This window comes from Anguilla anguilla, chromosome 8 (assembly GCF_013347855.1).
Source record: "Anguilla anguilla isolate fAngAng1 chromosome 8, fAngAng1.pri, whole genome shotgun sequence".
In the NCBI taxonomy this organism is placed as follows: domain Eukaryota; kingdom Metazoa; phylum Chordata; class Actinopteri; order Anguilliformes; family Anguillidae; genus Anguilla; species Anguilla anguilla.
The window spans coordinates 11,958,912-11,984,467 of NC_049208.1; the positions used below are offsets into that span (position 1 = coordinate 11,958,912).

Sequence of the window (25,556 nt, forward strand, 5' to 3'; positions counted from 1 at the left end):
TTATGGTACTCATAGTGGTATGGGCTATAGTACACACTGTGGTACAGTGGTACACGCTGAGGTATGTGCTGTGGTACTCACAGTGGTACACATTATGGTACTCATAGTGGTATGGGCTGTAGTACACACTGTGGTACAGTGGTACACGCTGAGGTATGTGCTGTGGTACTCACAGTGGTACACATTATGGTACTCATAGTGGTATGGGCTGTAGTACACACTGTGGTACAGTGGTACACGCTGAGGTATGTGCTGTGGTACTCACAGTGGTACACATTATGGTACTCATGGTGGTATGGGCTGTAGTACACACTGTGGTACAGTGGTACACGCTGAGGTATGTGCTGTGGTACTCACAGTGGTACACATTGTGGTACTCATAGTGGTATGGGCTGTAGTACACACTGTGGTACAGTGGTACACACTGAGGTATGTGCTGTGGTACTCACAGTGGTACACATTGTGGTACTCATGGTGGTATGGGCTGTAGTACACACTGTGGTACAGTGGTACACACTGAGGTATGTGCTGTGGTACTCACAGTGGTACACATTGTGGTACTCATGGTGGTATGGGCTGTAGTACACACTGTGGTACAGTGGTAAACACTGAGGTATGCGCTGTGATACTCAGTGACGTATGTGCTATGGTACTCCATTGGTCTGCACTGTGATACACACTGCGGTACATGCTGTGGTTACACATTAGCCCATTGTGGTGCTTGCATGAGTATGTACTGTGATATACACTATATTGTGTGTTATGATGCACACTGTGGTACTTGCTGAGGTTATGTGCTGTGGGACTCATAGTGGTATCTGCTGTGGTACATGCTGTAGTACTCACAGTGGTATGTGCTGTAGTATGCACAGTGGTATGTGCTGTAGTATGCACAGTGGTATGTGCTGTAGTATGCGCAGTGGTATGTGCTGTAGTATGCGCAGTGGTATGTGCTGTAGTATGCACAGTGGTATGTGCTGTAGTATGCACAGTGGTATGTGCTGTAGTATGCACAGTGGTATGTGCTGTAGTATGCACAGTGGTATGTGCTGTAGTATGCACAGTGGTATGTGCTGTAGTATGCGCAGTGGTATGTGCTGTAGTACGCGCAGTGGTACGTGCTGTAGTACTCACAGTGGTATGTGCTGTAGTATGCACAGTGGTATGTGCTGTAGTATGCACAGTGGTATGTGCTGTAGTATGCACAGTGGTATGTGCTGTAGTATGCACAGTGGTATGTGCTGTAGTATGCGCAGTGGTATGTGCTGTAGTATGCACAGTGGTACTCACAGTGGTGCACACTGAGGTATGTGCTGTGGTACTCACAGTGGTATCTGCTGTGGTACAAGCTGTAGTACTCACAGTGGTATGTGCTGTAGTATGCACAGTGGTACTCACAGTGGTGCACACTGAGGTATGTGCTGTGGTACTCACAGTGGTATCTGCTGTGGTACATGCTCTGGTACATGCTGTGGTATACTCTGTGATACTTGCAGTGGTACACGCTGTCCCTGGCATAAGCATTACAGCTCGTTGGTTTATGCTTAAAAGGCAGGCCTGTGTGTGAACACCATCACAGTCCTGCTGTACTCTTCCATCCCTCTGACCTGCCATTATAGCACAGTCCACAGGACAGATCTGTGAGTCTTTGTGTGCTCATACAGTATGGGATGTGTGTTTGTACATGCGTATGCAAGCAGAAGTCTGTGCGTGTGTAAGCATGCGTGTGTGAGGATGCACATGTGTGGGTATGTGTGTGAGAGAGAGAGTATGTGTGTGTGAGGATGCACATGTGTGTGTGTTAGTGTGTTTATGCATGTATGTGTGTGTGTGTGTGTGTGTGCACTGTTGTTTAGCTTAATCAGTAATCAGTCAGTTACTTTTCTCTGAATTTGAAGCTCACCCAGTAAAATGATAAATGCATTTTATTATTTATTATTTAGTGAAATGGCTTTTTATAGCTTGGCACTGTATTCAGCTGATTCCACTTAAAGATGGGCTCTTTTATGACAGAACAAATATAACCATCTTGATTTTCACATTTTAAGGTTCACAAACATTTGCTTTTTTATAGCCAATCAAATATATAAAGTCCAACAATTATGTGGCATTTTAAAAACCATAATGTGGACTGTGGGACTAATAGTCTAATTTAATGATATACTATCAAGACTTTATATGGCATTTAAAAATTTTGTGCGGAATGTTAGCATCTTGTGGCACTCTTTATAGACAAGGTGAAGCTACTGTATTGGGACCATATGAACTGGTAGGCTGCAGTATGTTTAGCACACACAGTGTCATATTGAGAATATTCTTATTTATGTAGTTAATGTGTGCATGCGCATCCTTTGTCAGACTGGTCCACAGCCACATTTTAAGCTGTTTTTATGGAGAAGCCCAACTCCCTGTGACCTTACACAATGACAATCTTCACATTAACTTTGTCCTGACCAGCAGATTTCTTAGAGAGCCCTTAATTCCCCCAGTAATGTCCCTTCAATCCATACAGCAGGAGTGAAAGGAACATTGATTTTTTCTCTCTCTCTCTGACGTTCTCTGGCTACATTTCTGAAACAAGATGCTGCACTTAGAATTCTTTGGAGAAAAGGAGGGAGACAGAGAGAGAGAGAGAGAGAGAGAGAGAGTCACTTTTGAGGTTATGAGCTCCCTTTGGACGAGCGCCACCTCTTTAAAAAGCAGGGAAATAAAAGACCTGACATATTTTTCACCAGATACAGTGTGTTTATGTCTGTGTGTGTGTGTGCATGTGCGTATGTTTATGTATGTATGTATTGTGTATGTGCGTGTTTGTGCGTGTATGTGTGTACGAGCATGTGTGTGTCTGTCTGTATCGTGTATGTGTGTGTGTGTGTGTGTGTGTGTTTGTGTGTCTGTCTGTCTGTATTGTGTATGTGCGTGTTTGTGTGTGTACGTGCGTACGCGCCTGTGTGTGTGTGTCTGTATCGTGTATGTGCATGTGAGTGTGTGTATGTGCGTACACGCATGTGTGTGTGTCTGTCTTTATCGTGTACGTGCATGTGAGTGTGTGTATGTGCGTACACGCATGTGTGTGTGTCTGTCTGTATCGTGTATGTGCGTGTTTGTGTGTGTGTGTGTGTGTGTGTGTGTGTCTGTCTGTCTGTATTGTGTACGTGCGTGTTTGTGTGTGTATGTGCGTACACGCATGTGTGTGTGTCTGTCTGTATCGTGTGTGTGCATGTGAGTGTGTGTTAGCCCTCATAACAGAGGAAGGTGGTTTTATATGGAAACCTGAAGGAAGGTCCTAATAAAGGCAAGATGTGTGATGGAGAGAGACTGCGGGGCTGGTCTTCTCTCTGCGTGCTCCCCGTGTCGTTCCTGGGGTCTGACTCATCCCCACAGCACCGAGTCTTCTGCTCTCCGCTCCCCACACTTTGATTCGGGGATGTTTTTCAGCGCACTGCAGTTCAGCACGGCGAGCTGTGACTAGAGCAAGTTCTGAGGGCGCGCCATTTTAGATATTACTGCTGCAGATCTGAAATGCGAAAATTGCGGTTCACAGATGAACGGTATTGCTCGTAAACAACGGAGCCTTTTCTTTTTGCCGTGGAAACAGAATCTGACCTTGTCTGACTGGCCAAATTTTTTTTCCTGTGTGTATTTTTCAATTGGCAACAAAGAATAGCATTTACAGCTGAATAAGATTTTTGTTTTTGTTTGCCAGCGGAAGCTTCCAATGTCTTGACTTTACTCGTGTTGGCCCCCCCAAACCCCCCTGGCTCAGCCTATGCTGTGACGCTGGCAGGGCGCCCCGTGAGTGTGGCTCCACAGAGCCCTCACCGGCAGCCTTCAAAGTGTTAAACCCCCCGCCCCCCCCGGTGCGCCCGTTCTGCGTCTGATCCAGTCGACAGGCCCGTGTAAGTGAGGTGGGCCTTCCCCTCCCTCCCTCCCTCCCTCCCTCCCCTTCCCAGCATGCAGTTGGGCACCGGGTGCAGGCTGCACCTTTTTGGGTTCCGCGGGGACGGTGGCCAGATGGAGGAATTTGATTAACCAGCAGTAGAGAACCAACTGTTCAGTTGGACCCGGGACCGGAGGAGAAGGGTAGGGGGGGAGATGTAAAATGGCTGGTCGCTCGCGCGGCCAACGCTTTCCGAAGGGAAGGCAGACAGGCGCCGGGGTGCAGTAACACGGAAAGCCCTTCCAAATGCCAGCTGGGGCTTTTAGGAGCTACCAGCCCCTCTCAGGCTCTCAGCAGGCTAGGAGCAGGCTGACTTTACCATATGTGGAACCTTTTTCTCTCCCCCCCCCATTCTCCCGTGTTTCCCCGGGGACACGGGCCGCTGGGACGCCGGAGGCAGGTGAATTGCTCTTAATGCGAGGCTCTAAATCACCGGGTTAACGGGAGACAGAAAGCGAAGCCGGGAGAGGGGAAACGGATCCCTTTCAAGGAGGACTGGCTCAGGCTGCCTTAACCTTGAAGCTTTTACCTGCCGCCATAAAGAAAGAGACTCGTTTCACTGGGCGCTCACCTTGTGTCCCCTGTTTTTATATATTAATACTGTACGTGTATGTGTGTGTGTTATTTTTATACGTTACTACGGTACGTACATGTGGGTGTTTATATATGACGGACCCCGAGAGGGAGGAATAATATAGATGATATTTGTACATGCACACATACCTATTTGTATTTTCTGGCCTATTTTGGGATGGCTGTAATTGTAGTGTTCTCTCATTGCCAGAGCCTCCAGTAATTTGGGGGAGTTGGGTGGGGGGGGGGGGTTACACCCACACCACGCCCTACTCCAAAACGCATGCAGCCGGTTGAGCACCTGCAGAGGGACAGTTTGCGCTTTGGCGGAACACATCTGGCATGACTGACATGACTTACAACCCTTTGCCGTATGTTTTAATATTATCAGTGCGCATTAAGTGATGTGTTCTGGGTGTTTCCGTGTAGACCGTTCTGTGTGTTGTTGCATTCTGGGTATTTCCGTGTAGAGCGTTCTGTATGGCGTTGCGTTCTGGGTATTTCCGTGTAGAGAGTTCTGTGCGGTGTTGCGTTCTGGGTATTTCCGTGTAGAGCGTTCTGTGCAGCGTTGCATTCTGGGTATTTCTGTGTAGAGCGTTCTGTACGGCGTTGCATTCTGGGTATTTCCGTGTAGAGAGTTCTGTGCAGCGTTGCATTCTGGGTATTTCCGTGTAGAGAGTTCTGTGCAGCGTTGCATTCTGGGTATTTCCGTGTAGAGCGTTCTGTACGGCGTTGCATTCTGGGTATTTCCGTGTAGAGCATTCTGTACGGCATTGCATTCTGGGTATTTCTGTGTAGAGCGTTCTGTGCGGCGTTGCATTCTGGGTATTTCCGTGTAGAGCGTTCTGTACGGCGTTGCATTCTGGGTATTTCCGTGTAGAGCGTTCTGTAGGGCAGCGGCCTGTCACATGGTGTTCATGAGCATCGCTGGGCGGGTCAGGCGCTGAGGCGAGGGCCGGATTCAGACGCACCCTGTCCAGGATGTGACCAGCGGCGAGTCACTCTGAGCGTGTCCTGAGATGACATGGTGTCTCGGAGGAGCAGTGATGTCAGAAAGGGGACATGGTAACCACGGTGACTGCAGAGGGTCATGGCAGAGCAGGCCGGTGGGTGTGGGGCGGGGGGGGGAACTCACGCCTCTCCTCTCAGCTCTCCTATGAGCTGCGCTTTTCTGTTAAGAGGCTACAACTGAAAATATGAACTACAGAATGTCTTCAGAACTGGTAAAAGAGGGGCGAAAGGTAATCGCACAGTAAGTACAGTAGTGATATACCGCACACTGAAGACACAATGCAGTGTTTGGGCGGGTGTGGAGGTTGCATGATGCAGGTGCAATGTAAAACACTCCGTCAGGCACTACAGAATCGAGGGGGGAAACCATTTCCTCTTTCTTTTTTTTTGCTTTTTTTATGTTTTAATCCTTCCAAATGGCTCCAGCACAATCTCTAGCAGCGGGCTGGCTGGTCGGGGAGCTTAAAAAACCCCACGGCGGGAGATTTCACTTTGAAAGACTGCTGGGTTGCACAGCGACCAGGTTTCCCCCTCTCTCCGACTCGCCCGCTCTCCAGCCAATCAGCAGTCGCTGAGGAGGACAAACTCTGACCTCGAGATTCGACCGCAGGTTCTCAGGGTGGCTTTTGACAGCCCCCACAGACTTATTCCCTCCATAACGCGCGTGTAGAATTTTCAAATGGTGCCCAACTGAAAAAAAAATGGTTGAATTCGACAGGCACTCTGAAGTCACCCTTGTCGGTGGAGTCAGTGACCAGGTGAAACCCTTATGAGTGCTGTTTCTTCTGTCATTGTACGTTAGCTCAGTCTGTGCGGCGCTTGCTAATCTGAGGATAGCGTGTTCTCATTAGCTGCTACACCGATACCATCCGGTCCCTTTATAGGGACGAGACTGATAGGAGCGAAGCAAAGCGATCAGGGCTTCCCCAGAGCTTCAGGAGCAGGTGTGATAACGGCACCTGTGGGAAGAGCTTGGGATCTCACCCGTGTGGACAGTGAGAGCAGAGCAGAAGATGCACAGAGAAGATTCCAGAAAATTCCTGGAAAAGTCCTGTTTAGAACTAAGACCTCTGACCGAGATCGAGCCTTCCAATCAAACTGTCTGTCTGTCTCCTATTCCCAAATATTACCACATTATTCTCCTGTACAAACATTTAAATACACTTTGGTTTGTGTCCTATTGACCATTAAACTGTCCGGAAGGCTACATTAGGTCATTGGTACCAATTACTGTTACAGGCCTGTTCTCTCTCTGTAATAACTGTAACGTGTAACTATTTACATGTTACAGTTATTAAAGCCTGGTGCTTTTTCTATTAGAAAAGCACTGTTCATTACAGAAGAATAACAGCAGCAGTAGCAGTCTGCCATTCCCGTGTATCATATTTGCACAGGCTGTACCTCAGATGAAATTAGGCCTCCCTCCCTCCCTCCCTAAACCACACTCCCCAGGCCTGGCTGCAGACAGGGCTCTTCAGGTTAGGGCTGGCACAGTGGGCCCGATCGCCCGCTCTCATTGGAGGCTGGTGCAGCAGGGGGAGGGGCGGGGGGGTCACGTGATCAGAGCCTGGAGAGTCGAGGCGGAGATGGGAACGACGGGGGAGGGGAGGGGAGGGGAGAGGGGGGCTCCCTGGGGGTGGGGCGTTGGGACGGAGCAGCAGCAGTCACGCAGCCTCGGGGAACTTTGACAGCCCGCCGGGAGCGAGGGGGGGGGGTGGGGGGTGGAGGGGGGGGTTTGGAAAGGATGGTGGGGGGGAGAGAGGGAGGGGGGGAGGGAGGGGGGGTTGGATCGGCGCTGTCAGCAACTTCCAGCCGCGCAAACAGAAGAAGCGGGAAAGCTTCCGCTGGGATTGAATTACTGGAGGCTTTCTGCTCTCCCCCTGTTTCGGCATAATTGAGAGCGCGGAGGGAGCCATGCTCAGAGCCTCCCCGTCTCACCATTCAAAGGTGAAGACGAGGCGCCCGTTGGGGAAGGGGGGGGGGGGGGGGGGGGGAAGGGGGGGGGAGGCTCTGTCAAAGTCTGGAAGTCCGCACAGCGCACACTTAAAAACAAAAAAAATAAATAAAGAACATTTCCCCACGAGCACGCCCGGCTGAATCGCTTACCTGAGTATGAAAGATTCCCTTTCAGTGAATCATTTAACACTCGGCCCCGTTTTCCTTACAAGACGTGACAGCAGCAAGGAAAGCCCCCCCCCCCCCCCCGCCCCAGCACCCCCGAAACTGGGAGAATACCGAATTACCTTTGCGCTGGCGCTCTTTCGCGCGTCAATCAACCCTTCCGCGCGGTTCTCCGCGATGGAGCCGTGCGGCCGCAGAGAGATGTTTGCCGTTGCGCGCGTGGAGAGGAAAAAAAAAGAAAAAAAAACGTCTGCTGAGAAGCTCGCCTGTCGCGGAAACGTTGCGGGATCAAAAAATCGGGATGCGTTTGAGAAGCAACAAAGAAAAAACAACTAAATATGAAAGCGCTGTCAAATCCTTTAACTTCGCTGAACCACACTGGAGAATTATTGTTGTTGGGCTTTTGTTAAGGTTGATTTTTTTAGTTTTGTGTTTTTTTTCTTAGTGTTTGCACTGAATGGTGGGTTATTTCTTTTGTGTTTATGTTTAAATTTTATTTTTATTTATTTTATTTTATTTTTTCGGTGTAGCGTGGTAGCTGCAGAGTTTCTCTTTGTTCTAACGGAGCTGCTCTGAACAGCCACCGGTCCTCCAGACGCGGAGGTTCCGTCGCGTTGGGTCCCATCGGTTAGCGCCGGAGACAGGCGAGCGTCCCTCGGATACAGAGTGTGTGTTACAGCCCGTTCTGCTACGCGGCTATCAGAAAGTCTGTCTCTGAGTTACCTCTGTGATCCCGTGAGGGAACTGCGCGTGCTTCAGTGGAATGTTCCGGAAGACAGATCCCGTTTTAAGGAGTACAATCTGTCAGAATCAAAAGAAATAACTCCTAACAGTTATATTTTACATGTAGGTAGTTAGCAGGTGCTGGTATCCAAAGTGACCTATAGGTGCACAAAGCAAAGCAGGAGTTTATGAGAGAAGGTTGCTAATCAAATAACAGTGAAAAACTACAAAGAACTGTCTACAGGTGAAGATTACCAATGTCTGAACACCATCACCAGATCATGTGTTAGTTCAGGTTTTGATCACCTGTAGAGGCCTAATGCTTTGCGTGTTTAAATGCATTTCGACAGTTATATATGTTTCTTTTTTTCCATTGCGCACATTTGAACGCATCTACTGTTCAGCCCGGCTAGGTGCCTTAATACTGAGTGTCACTGATAAACTCTTCTGTACTCTGTACTTTGTCTTTTGGGTGCGTGACTTTTCAGAGCAGATCTTGCCTTCCCCTACAACAATACCTTGGAGAAATTTGACTTGTCTGGAAGAATTTGTCCAGCTGTGTAGTACTGCATAAACCACAGCTGTGAATGAAGCAGACCTAGGATAAGCAGCAGTATGTGAAGAGGACCTTAATCTAAGCATATCTAAGGGCTTGGGTTGGGGGGGGGTGTCTTGCTGCAGTGAGGTGTCTAGCATGTTTAAAAAGTGGGGGGTAGTCTGTAATTCCACCACCCCCATCCTCGGTCCCTCCCGGCAGCAGTCCCTCTCTCTCTCTCCCTCTCTCTTCCTCTTTCTCTCTCTCTCTCCCTCTCACTCTCTCTTCCTCTCTCTCTCTCTCTCTCTTCCTCTCTCTCTCTCTCTCTCTCTCTCTCTTCCTCTCTCTCTCTCTCTCTCTCTCTCTCTCTCTCTCCCTCTCTCTTCCTCTTCCCCCCTCCTCTCACGCTATCTGAATGTATACATTCCCCCACTGCCCCCAGGAGGGCTGGCCTCTCGTTTGCGGGAGTGTCTTCTGGCAGTCTTAATGGACGCCCGGTCGCTCCCGCAGAGTGTCGTTTTGCGTGGAACAGAACGCCGTCGGCCTCTCTGAAATGAGTGCCTCTTCTACCCAAACCCCCCCTCGGCCCCGCCCCCACCCCCGCCCCCCCACCCCAGCACCCTCAGAGCCACGCGACGGCTTGGCGTACCGGCTGTGCCGTGAAAGGACACTGGACTGAAACAACCGCTGGGCGCGTTCGTTTTACCGAGCAAAATCACTTACTGTCGCGCAAAACAAAACACCTGCATTCACTCAGTATTTATAATCACCTTTGAATCTCAAGTAGAATCAGTGTTTTCTCAAAAACAGTTCAACATTCCTATCGGTCATAGCTGGACTGGCTGAAATGTGCTTGTGGGGAAAAAATGACACTTCCATGTATTTGATTGGATTTAACCTGTGGTACTTTATAGTACCGACATACCATACGGACCTATACTGTCACTGCTGTCACACACAAACCCTGTGTGTCATTGTCAGTGTCTGTTATCTCCAACTTCGGGCTCTTCAGGGGGCCGCTGAGCACATTTCTAAATCCAGAGGTGCGTCGGATCGACCGAGAGCCCCGGCCCCGTTCCCCCTCGCCCGAGGGCCGGAGGAACCCGCGCTGTCAATCAGCCGCGGCCGGCCTGCGGAGGATCCCGCTCGCGGAACCTGCCGGAACAGAGCCGGGTTTAATAATGCACCTGCCCATATGGCCCCGACGGCGCTCCGCCAAACGCGGGCTGCGCGGCTGGTGCCCGCGTGCGCCGCCAGGCCGCCACGCCGCGTATCCTCGCGCGCGGTTAGCGGGGTTCGCACCGCCGCGTTGCGGAAGATCCCCTCGCAGTGCCAAGATCCGTGATTTAGCACGGGTTCCAGTGCCATATGGCCTTTATGAAATATATATATACGCGCGCAGACTGTTGTTTCAGTGCGTCTCAGTTTCTGTGAAACTATATGTATATAGAGTATGCATTGTCCTTAAAAATGTATCCTGGTCATATAGCTTTGTGCAACAGTCAGGACTGCTGGGGCAGGCTTGGGTGTCTTGACATGTGAGATTTGTATGTGGGAAAATGCTCTGAATGAAACAACCACCATTCCCCATCACTCCCTCCGTAGCATTACTGGTCAAATGGGATTCATGGAACTAAATTGTTTTTTGCCACCCATGATTTTCCCAGAACCATTTCAGGCCTGTATGCAGCAACCAGCTTACTGACATTAATACAAGGGCCACATTATAATCAAGAGTGATTTGAAGTGCTTGCTGGTGTAGTTGGTGTTCTTCAGCAGTGGTGGTGGGTTACGGCTGACTGGGTAAAATAATGGAACTGTGACTTGTTCTATGAGGATGTGGATATCGGTTAAATTTGCCATAGCAACAGCTGAAAACCTCAACAGCAAGGCCGTGTTCAATGCAGCTCATTTGTCATTTGGCAGATATTTGTTCTCGTGTGTGAAGCAGGCAGCTACAGAACTCACTGAAGACAAAATACTAGGACCACTTTAGCAGTGCAGTTCAGACCGTGCTTTTGAATTATGAAGGTCGCTTAAAGTCGTTTGTTGCCGTTCCAACCGCTATTTTGCCTTCTACACGTGCTGTAGCTAATACTGCAAATGAGGTGACGGTGTGAGAAGCGATCCACGCGTACGCGATGTGCCTGAAATCATATGGAAAATTGGCAATAACCAACATAGCTCTGATGCACTCAAGACGTTCTTTTCTTCATGTGTGATGTTGACCTGACGCTGGGTATGGATTGCTCTCTTTCTCCTCCTCTGTGTGTGTGTGTGTGTGTGTGTGTGTGTGTGTGTGAGCGTGTGTGTGTGTGTGTGTGTGTGTGTGTGTGTGAGCGTACGGCAGCGAAGGGGGGATGTTGTGATGCCACACTCCGCTTTGGTTCAGCGTCTCTGTTCTTCGGTCATGTGCTTCCCCCCCCCCCCCCCCGCTATCCAGTCCACGGTAATAGCAGGGTAAGGAAGAGTGCGCGCGGGGGGCTAAGTTAAAAAAAAAAAACGGGACCCCCCGGGGCGCGTTCACTTCCTCGCCTTAAGAGGATGTTTCTGCAGTACCAGCGGGAGGTCCCGCCGCAGATTCCCCCACAGGAAGGAACGGAGCGGGGCGGGGAGGGGGGAGGGGGGCGAGGGGGGGGGTTGCCCGCGGAGACGCTCCTCCTGAGATTTCACATTCGAGGGACAAGATTACAAATCAGAAGACGCCCCCCCCGCCCCGCCGTGACAGTCAATAGAGAGAGGGGGTTGTCATCGGGGGGCAGGCGGGCGATGGGGGCGCAGGGGGGGGTACTTCGAGGAAGGAACAAGTCACATCACCAGCCTCTTCCGTAACACAGAGCACTGTTGCTAAAAGAGGGCACAGTATTTCTGCCCTGTGTCAGGAGGAGCAGCAGCAGTAATAATTATTGTTATTATAATAAATGCTGCAGAAGATGGGATGGTACATCTGCTTGATGTTTCCATATCATTGTTCTGTCAAGCCCACTAAAATCTCATCGTCTTTGCCATATTAAAATATCTATAGAACGTATGTTTTAAAGCCAAAAGAATCTGCCTTGATATAATTCCAGAGTGCTTTGTGCAGCGAAGTCTCTGTAGTTAGTGTGGGAACTGCTGGCGGCCCCCATACCTGTGCTCCAGGGACCCTCCCCTCGCCCCCCTGCCCCCCCCAGCCCACTGAGCAATGGGACATTCCTGATTGCATTCCTGACAGAGAGGCCCCCCCCCACTCCTCCAGCCAGGTCCGCAGAGAAACGGGACGCTCAGGATTTTGTCAGGCCCTCCCCGAGCTTGGCTGACAGAAGAACAGGATGTTCCCAATCTCCTTCCTGACTGCCAGACCCTCCTCCGCCCCGGTCCCCAGAGGAGCAGGGGCCCAATCCTGTGATCCGGGGCCCTCCCCCTCCGTCCCGTCTCTTCCCTGCCTGCGCGGCTTTCGCCCAGGCCTGGGACTGATTACCCACAGGCCAGTCCCCTCCTCAGACGCTCTCTGACGAGGCGGCCGATAGGCTGCCTGCCCACAGCGCCGTCTTTTCTCATTGGTCATTCGTTCAAGCGATCGCTTTGTCTCTGTCTTCATTTGTCTGGTAACACCTGTCCTGGACATTTTTAATCTAACGCATGTGCGCGTGTGCGCGTGTTCCAGCCAAAGACCAGAGGGGGAGAAGAACAGGATTGTCTTCTTGTTTTTGTGGGGGGTGAAGCAGTGGGGGGGTGGCTGAATTTCTATGTGTGTATGAGGAGGAAACTCGTGCCCCTTCCCTCTCCTCCCCTCCCCTACCCACCCCCACGTGGAGTCGTCCCGGGCCCCCCCACAGAATTAGCCAGCGTCCCGTCTAATGAAGTCCCCGTCAAAAAGCGAAGGGGGCCGGCCGCGAATCCGCTGAGGTAATGAACTTCTCTCTCCCAGCGTGTGGTGCAGCGGGGGGGGGGGAGGGGAGAAAAACAGCTTCGCTCCGAGAGGAAGAGGAAGGGAAGGGAGAGAAGAAAAAAAAAAAAACATTATCCGGAATGTCTGCCTTTTATTTGCCGAGATCTATTAAATTTCCAGCACGGCCCCCCGTGTTATATAAAATTATGCTAATGACTTTTGGCCCGCTGTGTGGGCCCCCCCCTCGCTGGCCCCGCGCATGTGCGTTTTGGGGCCCGGCACCGGGCCGCACAGCGGGAATCGCCTTTTCTATTAAGAAGCCTCTAGATACCTGATGATGAATTTTCCATCACCAAATGCTCCCTCCTTTTGTCTAAAATATGAGCGGCTTTCTAAATGACTTCGGCGCGCCGGGCAAGGAGAGGGCCCAGCCGCCTGGGTCGGCCCGGGTTCGATAATTACGCAGAGAAATGCAGCGGGGGGACGCGCGCCGCCAAGCTGGACAGGATTCTGGGGTGCCAGCCAAACCAGAGACCCCCCCCCCCCACCCCCAAAAATCCCTCCCACCCAGCCGATATTTTTCAGGATCCTGCAGGATTTGAGCCGTTCGCTGGCAGAATGTTGCATCTTTTCTGAGGGAAACGTAAGGAAGCCTACTTGTGTATATATGCTGACATGTATGTCCTTTTCCCTGAGAGTGTAGCCATCCATTTTGAAGGTGGAAAGAGACATTTAAAATTCAACTCCCTCTGTTGGCACCTCTTGAAAAGCTTGCTTTATTTTTTTTTTATTTAATCCTTTATTCAAGGCAAGTTGATTTTGAACGTGTACATATCATCCCTTTACTTGCTTGCATATTTACCTTGGAAACATCCATATACTGTCGTGCAAGTAACAGTAAATTTGGTTAAGAGGACAAGGTAAGAATATGTAAAACCTCTCTAGTTTTTTAACTGCAAATAAACGGATTTGTCTGGGAAGTTGGGTAGTGATGTTGACCAGTGTGAGTCAGGTCCCTAGTGGCTAATGGTTAAAAAAGACTTCAGTTTTTTCTAAGCAAGGCAAATTTTATTCACATACAGGATGGAGGATTCGTGGCCTGGAGATATTTTACAAATGGTTGATGACTGTTGATCTGCCCGCCCAACACCGGTAGAAGGTCATACCGCACCCCATTAAACTGCGTATCGTAAAAAAAAACTAGAAATAATAATGCGTGTATCCGGTGTCTTGTAAAACCTTTGCGAGACCGTCTCCTATGAATCCTGTCTTCCTGATTACTGCTGGTGTGATAGATGGGTTTTGTTTCCCCTGACCCCTGTCTTTGAGGTAGACTTCTCAGTATTTATAGTGTATGTCAGCCCATCAATCCCCTTACTTTAAGCTTGCTTTATTCTCAGCCTTTAACTTTGAAAGGTGAGCTGAAAACATGATATACATGATGTGTGCTGTAAGCTTGCGGAGTTGTAGCACTGCTGCAGTTACACGTGTCCAAAGAATGGGATAACCGTGTTAGTCTCGCTCACCATTATGATGTATGAAACTGCCCAGAAATGTATGAGACAACCTAGAAAAAACAACACATAAATACTGTATATATATATTTTTTCCCCTGGACATGAGGTTTCCTTGACAACCCTTCGAGTGTCAAACCGTGTAGACCATTGGGCTAATTGAGTAATTGAGAAGTCCGGCATTCACACTCTGGCCCTCTGGGGATGCGAGTTTGCCTGTCTCGCCTCTACCTGGGCCACAGCACGTCGAGAGACTCGTCGCGGTTAATAAAACCGGTTCAGGGCGGACTGAGCGATCTGTATCACCACATCGGTTCCAAACCGGAAGCGGGTTTTGTCGGTAGAACACGGGAGCATAAGGTTGGACGTAAGTTCAAGGAAAATTCGGCACTGGAAGTTTTTTTTAATTTTTTATCATTATTACACAGACAGCATTCGTAAATGAGTGAAATGGCTCGTCAGGCCATGTGGCAGAAGCAGAAATGCACTGGGAGTTTGAGGCCACACTTTAAAATGACTTTCCCTTTGATTTAGCGCTCAGGCTAACGGGAATATCAGCATGCGTCCTTCATGATAGGCAACACAAGCTGTGGTGTCGATTAGATGCAGGCGCCACAAGTAGCTATTTAGAGTCAAGATGCCATAGGCCAGTGTTCTGATAGACCCTCCGAGACTCTGGGGAGTAGCTGAAGGGTTGCTGTGGTTTTGAGTTGTCTCTTTAGCTGTAGAATAGGGTAAAGCCACTTGTCATAAAAGCCCACTTTCATGATTGGACCAACATTCTTTGCGACGTTTGAAAAGAACACCCCTTCCCTTTCTTTGATAGAAGTCATATAAATTCTGTCATAGAAATTTCAGCCTCTACCTGATTGGCTCCTTCATGCCAAAAGCCCCTCCTCCTGAGATTCTAAAATCCATTGTTTGACAAGAATGACATTTTCACGGTCCAATCACCCCACAGTGCATTTTAAATCAAACTTAGTATGATTGACTCGTATCAACCACAGGAACCATGCTAGGTTTCACAGTCCTGTTTTGTTTGTTGGGGGAGGTGAGTGGTGCGTGCCAGCGGCAGTGAAAATGTCATATGCGGAGTTAATTTGGGCTACTCATTACAGTAATAACTGCAAGAATTCAAAATGCGTTTGATGTTTCTCACTTCAAAACATATGCATCTTTTATGTTTTGGAGACACGCTGAGAGTCTCAGAATCAGGTGAATGTATGTTTATTAGAGGAGCAGCTGGCCTTTGTAATCATGTACCTTCTCCCTCTGACGGATCCAGATGTTTTTGTCACTGGGAGAACGCTCGCAGTTTAAATTTCCATCAACTGTAGCGTGTAGCGCGGCTTTGACAAAATCTTAATGGCTGCCATGTTTTTCTTCTTCTTCTTGTTCTTTCGTCTGCTTTCTTTTGCGAGGGCACGCGGTGCCTTCTTTGCTTCCCGTTCGCGCACCCCGTCGGTTAGACGCGATCGGAAGCCGAGAAGGCCTCGGCGACCGTGCGATTGGTCGGTCGATCGGGCCGGTCGCCGAGCGAACCCTCGACAGCGGCGGCTGATTGGACGTCGCCGAGCGAGCCCGTGAGCAGCGGTGGCTGTGCGGATCCCTTTAAGAGGAAACCTGGTTAAAGATTCACTGAGCCCCTGAGAAATGCATAAATCTGTGTATCAGACTCTTCTGTTCCTGTGCCAAGCGCTGAAACTGATAATGAATTCCTTGTTACTGTTTCTAGGCCTCCGCAGTATTGTCGGCAGCAGTGGGGGGGGGGGGTAAGGGGGATGGGGCGGGGGGGGGGGGGGGGGGGCGGGGGGTGTCTCGGCCAGCGCAGACAGGCTAGACATTTTAATTAAGCTGTATGCAGCTTTTAAACCCTATTTTTGTCAAACGTCTGATTTAAAAAATCTCTCTGAGACCTGTCATCCCGACAAGCACGCGCACACACACACATCTAAGCATGCACACACGCACACACATGCGCACACACACACGCACACACAGGCACACAAATGCACACAAACACAGGTATGCATAAACACATACTGTCACACACTCCCATTACAATTCCCCACACATACACACAACCGAAAACACACAGACACACACAAACACACACACAAATATATCTGAGCGTGCACACACGCACACATGCATGCACATACACAAACAACACAGGGACACACACACAGACCAACAGACTTACGTGCATGTATATCCATACACACACATACGCAATCTTAACACACGCTTGCACACATTTACACACATTTACACACACGTACACACATACACAGGGAGCATATCACAGCACAGCGAATGTCAGTCAGTTTCCTCCCTGCTCAGGACTTTCACAAGCCCTAAAACGCAGTCCTTTTAGCAGTGACACAGGTACCACATTGTCACGGACAGCCTTCATCCAAAATCACCTCCCCCCCCTCTCCCCCCCACGCCTCCTGAGGCATGTAAATGCCCCCGATACGAGGAGACCCAGGCTGATATTCCAGAACGTTCTCTGCGCTCTCTCTCCTGTTCAGCCAGCTGCAATACGCATAACCTGTGAGGCAGAGACCGGAGATGCAGATGTACCGTATTTGTTTCAGCTTTTCCTCTCTTGATTTTTGCAGTGGCTTTGTTGGAAGGGGCGGAAAAAAAACAGTTTTCATCCCGAGGACTTTTCGGGGGAGGGGAGGGGAAAAGAGGGGGAGGATGGAGGGAGAGAGAGAGGGAGAGAAGAGAGAGAGAGAGAGAGCGAGCACAGGCCATCCCCAGAGGCTCCATAACTAGACGCAGAGTGTTGCGAGCGGAGCGAGGCTGAGCTCCCTGGCGGACTTGCTGATTGGACGGGCTGTGGGGAGCCAGGGGAGGTGTCAGGAAGTGAGCTCGCTCGCCCGGGAGGCCATGGGAGAGGGCCACAGGAGACATTTTTGACTTTTTTTCAGCTCCCACTAAGGACGTGCTGCCAGAGCGATCCAGCCTCCATTACCGTAAATCAGCGCCCCCCCCGTGCCCGTTTCAGAAAGGGGGGGGATGTGATGTCGTAGTGTACATGCACACACACACACACACACAAACTCACACATACTGACGCACGCCGACAAACAGAGACACACAGAGATAAACACAAACACACACACACTCACACATGCAGACACACACACAGTCACAAACGTACACGCACACACACACACACACACTCTCACATACAGTCACACACAGACACAAACACAGATGCACACACATACATACACACACAGACTCAAAGACAGATGGACATTCACACACATGCACAGTGAAACAGACACTAGCAGATAGGAACAGACCCTTGGGTACATAAACAAAAACAAAAAACTACCAAGTGGATAGGCAGTGTGATTTCCAAGGCTTATGTAGATCTGATCTGAGATCAGTTTGGGGGCCGGTGTAGGGTGAAGTGACTCTGCATATGTAGATCTGAATCATCTTGCACATGCACCCCTGGCCTTCTGAGGGCACTGTAACTATAGCGACGGGAATCCTGTCTATAGCTGTGGCCTGGGTGGAAGGTCACATAGAGTGAGGGAGGGGGGAGGAGGGGTTCATGGTGTCTTTTTTTTAGTAAAAAAGAAAAAAAAAATATTTTGTGTTTTTTATGTAGAAACACCGTAACCATCTAGCTCCCTCTATAACCAGCCAAACCTCAGTGACCCAACAGCCCAAACATTCAGACCAGAGTTATTGGTCCATATGTGTATTAAAATGGAAGGTGTAGTAACTATTTCAGATGTTCTGAAAAATAATTCTTAAAATGATAAAATCATCGGTACTGGCAAAGTCATCCGAAAGATTGCCAAAGAGTAGCCATTTGAGAGGAAATAAAGAGTTAAAATGTTTTTCTTCCCTCGTGTTCTAAGTAATGGAATTTGAGAATCATCACATACGTACAGCACCTGAAAATTAGGCAAACTATTTTTAAACATGTTTTTAAAAGCCATCTTGCAGTAAAAAAAAAAAAAATGCTACGTTTCAGTATCAGATTTATTTTTTCCACATGTTCTCCCTGTAGAGGATCAGACGTATCTAACTCATCTGATACACGGCCATTTGAAGAGTTAGTTCCTCGTAGCGGTGTGTTTCTTTTGGCACGGGGGGTCATTTTTTTTGGGGGGGGAGCAGGGGGGGGATTTTTATGAGAGCCGCCATTTTGTTGCAGGGTCCGTGTGTTTGTTTGCCCTTAGCTTGCTAACAGCGGGTGATGTTATAATCAGTGCCGTCAGCGCTAAAGGTTACTCACAACTGTGACCGCAAAAATGTCTCCATCTGCTTCGTTTGCACTCGTGAAAATTTCGCTTTTAAATTTACACCGCCGCGTAAATTGAGTACATCTCATCAGAACCGGCCATCTCGTAAGCTTCCAGGAGCGGGCCTTTTGCCATAACCACATGTGTTTTTATTGAGAGGAGTAGCAAGTTCATGATGTGTGTGTGTGTATGAGAGAGAGATGGAGAGAGAGAGTGTATGCGTATGTGTTTGTGAGTGATTGGATGAGAGGAAGAAAGAAAATGGAGTATGTGTGAGAGAGTGAAAATGTGTATGCGTACTGTGTGTGTGTGTGTGTGTGTGTGTGTGAATGCACGAGAGAAACTGTGACAGAGAGAGAGACCGAGAGAAACAATACATGATGGCTAGTGAGAGAAAGATTGGGATTGTGTGGGTGTGTGTGTGTGAGTGTGTGGGCGTAAGCTTTATCTGATCATAAATACTTTGCAAATAGCCTGTGAATGGGGCTAAAAAATCTGGTGGGTGGATGTTTTGTGTCTGCTCATTGGTTACGGATGCGCCCTCGCCCGTGTGCGTGTGTGTGTGTGTGTGTGTGTGTGTGTAGGTTAGGGGGTGTGGGGGGGGGGGGGGGGGCTGCGGTAGCTCGGTGCTCATTTATACAATAGGCCATTCCATTAACGCCCCACCTGGAGCCTCTCCGTTTTGATGGGTCACAGCTGGTTTGAGGGCCCAACTGAAGAGCCATACAGGGGGCCCGGCTGGCATCGGCGGGCCCCGGAAACAGCCTGCGCCGCGTCACGGATGAGTCCCCGCGCCAGGTGACACCCTCCCCCCCTCCCCCCCGCCTCTCCCCTTCCCCCGCCCCTCCCCCCCCCAGAACGGTCCGCCCGCCAGCGTCCGGGTACGGGGGGAGGGAGGGGTGGCGGGGGGGGGGGGGGTGTTTTATGGGCGCTCGGGAGGCGGCGGTGAAACCCTGAGTCAGCGGTGTCTGTGCTGCCGGCGGCCGTCCCGCGCTCTGGGCCGGGTGTTATTTACTTAATGGGCCCGCGTCTCCGTCCAAACTCATTTGCGGGGGGTTAATAATCTGTATGGGTGCGTGACAGAGCTCAGCTAGCGCGCCGCTAATGGCTCCTGCCCGGCTGGAACCGAGTCGTTATTTCGCCTCTGCCCGCCGCGCCCAGAAAACCTGCTCTCCCCCCCCCCACCCCGGGCCCGGTCCCCCCTCACCCAAAACACATTTGAGCAGGTGTGCCTCGGCACGCGCGCGCCCCGGCACGGCCCCTCCGAGGGCCGTTGGAGGGCCCGGGGGTCCCGCCCGCGGTAAACGGAGCGCCGTTGTTCTGGCCGGCGTTTCAAGTGGGCAGCGCCTGAACGGGCGTGAAAGCCGTTTGAACGCTCGGGCTCGGGCTGGACGGGCCGAATTCCACCCGGCCTTTCCCCCCCCCACCCCCCGCTCGAACGGAGATTTCGTCCTCCGTCCCTGGCAGGGTTTAGAGATGAACCGCTCGTAAAACCGGCGACCGGGAGGACGTACCGTTTGTGGAAGGTCGAAAAGTCCGACCGTTCCATCTGGACGCAGAGGCCGCTGATCTCTCTTCTTTCGAGACGGTTCACTGCCTCAAACTGTAGCTGTAACATAGACGATTAATGATTATAAACTTTTCAGATTTACTCTGAAATGTACCAACGCAGTACAGTACTGAGCAGTGCTAGTTAAAATTACGGCTTTCAGTTTTCAGAACTTTCTGAAGCCACTGGCCCGGTTTCAGGTCCCTTATCAGCCAATCAGTGTTTGAGCTTGCCTGGTGAAAGCCAATCAGGCATAAGCAGTTACATGTCGGGTGTATGCGAGGCTGTTTGTGAAACCGTCACACAGGTGTGCTGATAACGGGCTGATGTTTGTTCACACCGTGTGATCTAACTGTCGGTTTGACAGCGCTCACAATAACTCAAAATAGCATATTCACATATTATCAGGTTTTCATGGAACAACAAGCTGAAAATGCAATGCTGTTGTTTATTTAATTCCATTTTCCTATAGAGTGTGCACACCAGAAAAATAATTAACCTGCGGTGAGTTCAAGGGGTTCCTCTTATTACAGTGGCCACTGAACATGTTAAATGTTGTAATAATGAAAATGAAAATGGTAAATCCACAATTATATTGTGAGCATAAGCTAAAACGGTTAACACTATGTTAAACATACTGTTTGTCAGTGTTCAGTTGCAGCCATTTGTTTTGATTGCTCACAGAGGGGCAGTCTGTTTTAATAAAGTGCGAGAATTATCTGATGGATTCTGAATGTTTTTTCTCTCTGTCTCTCTCTCTCTCTCTCTGCTGCGAATATTTCCTTTGTACGTTGCAGGAGATAAAACAGCCAGCATTACAAAAAGGTTCTCCTCCTATTTTATTTCTGGAAGGCCTTGTGAAAATTGGAAATACTTGTAAATACCATGACGCTGGCCAGTGGAAGATGGGCTCCCCCTATGGGACCGCGTTGCATGCAGGGCTTTGTCTGGTTTTCCCAGTGAAGGACTGTCACCCTCTGTTTGCTTTTCTGAGGGTTTTAGGGTGAGGTATGCTGTTCAGTGCATTATGGCAAATGCTTTGTCAAATCGTGTGTGTGTATATATATATATATATATATATATATATATATATATATATATATATATAAAATGGGTGTGTATGTGTTTTAAGATATTACACAATTATCAGTGTGTGCGTGTGTGTTTTAAGATCTTACACAATGCCAGGCTAAGTTATTAATTAATACTTTTTTTGTAGTATTATGGCGCTTCAAAAGAACATCTATATGATATGCCTCTAAGCTGACATACATTGAATTCATACATTTTTACAAATAATATAACATCTTGCAAGTACGCAGTATCCACTTTGAGTATACATTGGAAGGGCTGATACTGCATATGCTCACTGTCTGTAATGAGGAGCACACAAGACCCAAAACTTCAAGCAAACAGCACAAGCGCTGAAATAAAGTGCACTCTAGTATCTCCACCTGTCAGGTACAGGGGTCGTACTGAAAAGAAACGAGCAAAATGGCGGACGGTTTGACGGCATCTTCGGTCGGCCGCGGTACAGGTGGCAACCCCGTCGCACGGAGCGCGGCCGGCGAGCGAGCGAGCGAGCGGCGTGACGTCGTGCCAGATGAGGGCGAGAGGCGATGAAAGCGCGCGTCCATTTGGCCTCGCGGCGCTGCGCTTCGAAACGGCGGCCGCTGATCTGAAGCGTCGCCGCCTCCGTCGGCATGCCGTGTTTCCTCCCCCTGAACGCCTCGTTAAGAGCGGGCGGGGCGGCCGAGGGCTCGGGCCACCTGGACCCGGCGCGTGCCGCGTCTTCGCCGCTGCGTTTCTTCTTCTTCTTCTTCTTTTCCTCCTCTTCTGTTCTGACAGGCCCGTGCTGTATCGCGTCCTGTCAGGGAGGCCTGAAGCTCTGTCCGTTAGCTCGCTGACAGAAGTGAGCCGGCGTTAGCTCGCTGACAGAAGTGAGCCTGTCTGCTTCAGACGCGTGTCTGTGTTTCTCCAGGCTGGCCCCACAGGTTGCACAGATTGATTTTCCTTTCTTTCTTTTTTTTCTTTTTTTTCCCCACCTGGACTGGAAATAGATCTTTTTTAATGAAGGTGGAAGACTTTTCCTTCCCCCGATTAGATTATAACTATTTGCAGAAAACTTTGAGGTTGAGCCTAAGGGTCTAAATTGTCTATATTAACTTCTTTTTTTTTTTTTCTTTTTTTTTGGTGAACCAGTTTCTATCCCATTATTTTGTCCTCCTTATCTGGAGTGCCCTGTATTGGTGAGCGTGTCTCATTGCTGGAATGTCCCTTGCCAGGGTGCGGACTCCATTACGCTGCCGTAGAGAAACTGAAATGAAGAGCCGGTCGCTTAGCTTAGCTAGCTCTGATCCCTCAGTAAGTTGTGAGCCGCTAATTCGCAGTGTTTCTGCCAGCGGGGGGGGGTCTGTGGAAGCGGGCTTGGCGGGAGCAGGGCGGAGCGGAGCTGGGCCGCCACGGTCGCCCGCGGGGATCTTTCAGTGCCGGAACGCGGAGTCCCGACTCCTTCGGCTCGTTCTGCCCTCAAGCAGCGCGGCGCGGCGCGCCGGAATTCACCCGTTCTGCTGTGTTCTGTTCCATCGTCGCGCGCCCGTCCCATTGCCAGACACCCCGGGCTAGCCGTGGGCCCGGCGCGGCTTGTTTTTCACGGATTTCCGAGGCGGGTGGGGGAGGGTTGGAGGTGGGGGATGGGGGGGGGCGGGCGGGGGGCGGGGGGGGATTTGCTGAAGGTTGCGTGTGCTCTTCACTGGTCTGGCAACCCATTCTGGAGCAGCACCCCGCGCCCGCCAACTGCCAGGCCTGATAAATTAAGGATGGTGTGTTGGAATGCCAGCAGGGGCATAGCGGGTGGGCATCGCAGTGGGGTATGAGGCCAGTGCGTGGATGGGCAGTGAAGAAAGGGGGAGCGGGGTCTGGACTGTAATAATTCAGAGACGTCAGCAGCATGAAGTTCACATACAGGCAAGTGTCTTCAAGAACAGCTCGCAGATTGCAGCGCTTTGTCTGAAAATAACATACTGTATGTTTTTGTGCATGTGTACGTGTGCGCCACGCGGTTATATCACATCTTTTCTCGGATCCTGCGCACGCCACACAAGGTGTTCAGTATTGGTTCGGAGACAAGGCTGCATTTCGCACGGAGGCCGCTTTGTCTCTGTCAGAACAGGATTGATCAGGTGGCATTTCCAAAGCGTTTTCACCCCGTCGATACGAGCGCCTTCGACGCTTTACCGCGGATCGCTAAGTCTGCTAGCGGTGCCGCTCGCTCGGCGCTAAGTGCATCTGAAAGTGACGGCTGTCGCAGTGGCGTGGATTCGAAGCTTTATGTGCGTGTGACGGTTGATTGATATCCCTGCCCCTGCTTTCTGGCTTTTCTCTCTCTCTCCTTAATGTTAATTCCGCTTTTTTCCCCATCGCCACACCGAAGGTCTGTTTTTCGGCGTTCTCGTTTCTGTCATCGCTGCTGCCGAATTTCCAGACGGGCGTACCAAGCAGACGCTCGCGCCGTACGCTCCGTCTCCGTCTGTGGCAGCGGCGCTACGTTAGCGGCGGGCCCTGCGTCACGTGACTTGGGGAAGTTCACCCCGGGTGCCTCCTTGCCGGTTGCATCGCTCTTATTATTATTTGACGTTTCCTGCGAGTGTGGCGTTTCCCCCTCGGAGATCGGGCTCATTTTCGGAGAGCGGCGGAGAAATTTAATAGGCGCCGAAGCCGAAGCAGGCCGGAAAGAGAGGGCCTCGTTGGACGCACTGAGGGTGTGGAGCGAGTGCAGGTGGTCCTTCACGGGTTTTATGGAGAAACGAGCAGCACCAGCCGCTCCCGTCGGGTTTAATGTTGCCAGATGAGATCACTGTAACGCACAACCGAACACTATGTTCTATATGTTTAATCTGGTTCCCTTCCCACGGATGTAACACCTGCTTGAGTATCAGTCAAGAATACTTACTGACACCCCTACAAATATACTCTCTCTTTCTCTCCTTCTCCCACTTCTCACTGGCACACATTTGCATGCACACACACACACATACACACACACATTCACGTGTACTCACACACACACACACGCACTTGAGTGAATGTACCCTGATGTACACATCATCTTGTGTGTGTAATGAGCCTGAAGCAGGTGTTGCATGTCCAGTCAAACACATTGTGAGCTTCATTTCCACGTGGCCCCTGGCCTTTTTCCCAAGACTAACTTCAGGTGTGCTTAGAGCTCCAGTCACGTGTGCAGGTGAGGTGGTGATGTCACAGTAAACAGTGATTAGAGATCCCAGTGATAGGGTAGAGGCTAAAACATCACAGGATGGCCCTCCAGTTTGTTTGACCGCAGTATTTACATTGTATTACCTGACTGGATTAGTACACACCGAGCCCTGTCAATTAAAGCGCTGCCTGCTGACATCAAGCAGAGGAGCAAAGAGCCAAAATGTCACGTTATCCAGTGTGGTTCTGAGCCAGAATGTCAGCTGTTTCATGCTATCCAGTTTGGTTGTGCATCCGAAGCTGTTGAAGTGCACTGTGTGTCTCTTGTCTTTTCCTGTGCGCTTCCATGGTCATGCTTGTAACATGAAAAGGAACAGACATCTGTGCAATCACAGTGCTTATAGATGTTTGTCTTAAGGTCAATTGGGGGGCTTTCTTTGTTTCTGTTTGTTTTTTAATTAAATCTGGAAAAACGCTAAAGGTGACGAGCTGTGTATAAAATGCACAACAAAACCGATGATTGGTTGATTGATTGCTTGATTTGTTGATCGTGTGTTCTGTGTGTGTGTGTGTTTCCGCAGAGGAAGGACTGAACCACGAGTGCAAGCTGTGCAGCCAGACGTTCGACTCCCCGGCCAAGCTGCAGTGCCACCTGATCGAGCACAGCTTCGAGGGCATGGGGGGAACGTTCAAATGCCCCGTCTGCTTCACAGGTCTGTCAGAGAACGCACACCTCACGCACAACGTCAGCCAAACGGTGACAGCGGTGCACTCTGGGAACTGGTTTAGAGCTAGAGCCGGGTAGTTATTTTAGGATTTACGTTCAAAGTGCAAGAAAGTAAGGGATGTGCATCCAGTTTGGATGAGGAAGGAACTCTTACGGTCCTCTGTGTTAAGGATGAAGCCTAGTTTTTGGAGTAAGGGGTTTAATGGGTTTTTGGCAGTACATCTACAGTACATGATCACTGTTTGTAAGAACTTCTGAGTTAAGTTTTACATTTTTAAGATAACGATCTGAATTCAGGAAATGTTGGTCCTGAGCTTTTTGGCTCACAAATGAACTAAAGTGTTTGTTTCAGCGATGTTGGTGAAATCAACAAACTGAGAACAGAGAAATCGCTGAACTCCACCAAGCGTGAGGAAATCTTTAAGAAACTCTGCAAAACACTGCTGGAAAACGAGCAGCTTGTAATTGCACTGATTAAAAGTGCCCCTTGCTACTTGTAG

The 25,556-nt window shown here is 50.0% G+C and overlaps 1 protein-coding gene across 5 annotated transcripts in view; it reads left to right on the plus strand.

Annotated features, from left to right (window-relative positions):
* LOC118233881 (zinc finger protein 521-like) overlaps positions 1-25,556 on the plus strand; it is a 133,811-nt gene that overhangs the window by 82,848 nt on the left and 25,407 nt on the right. For all 5 annotated transcript variants that reach the window (XM_035429945.1, XM_035429946.1, XM_035429942.1 and 2 more), the window contains exon 6: positions 24,911-25,042. In XM_035429945.1, the coding sequence (XP_035285836.1) occupies positions 24,911-25,042 (132 nt within the window). The remainder of the gene's footprint in view (positions 1-24,910; positions 25,043-25,556) is intronic.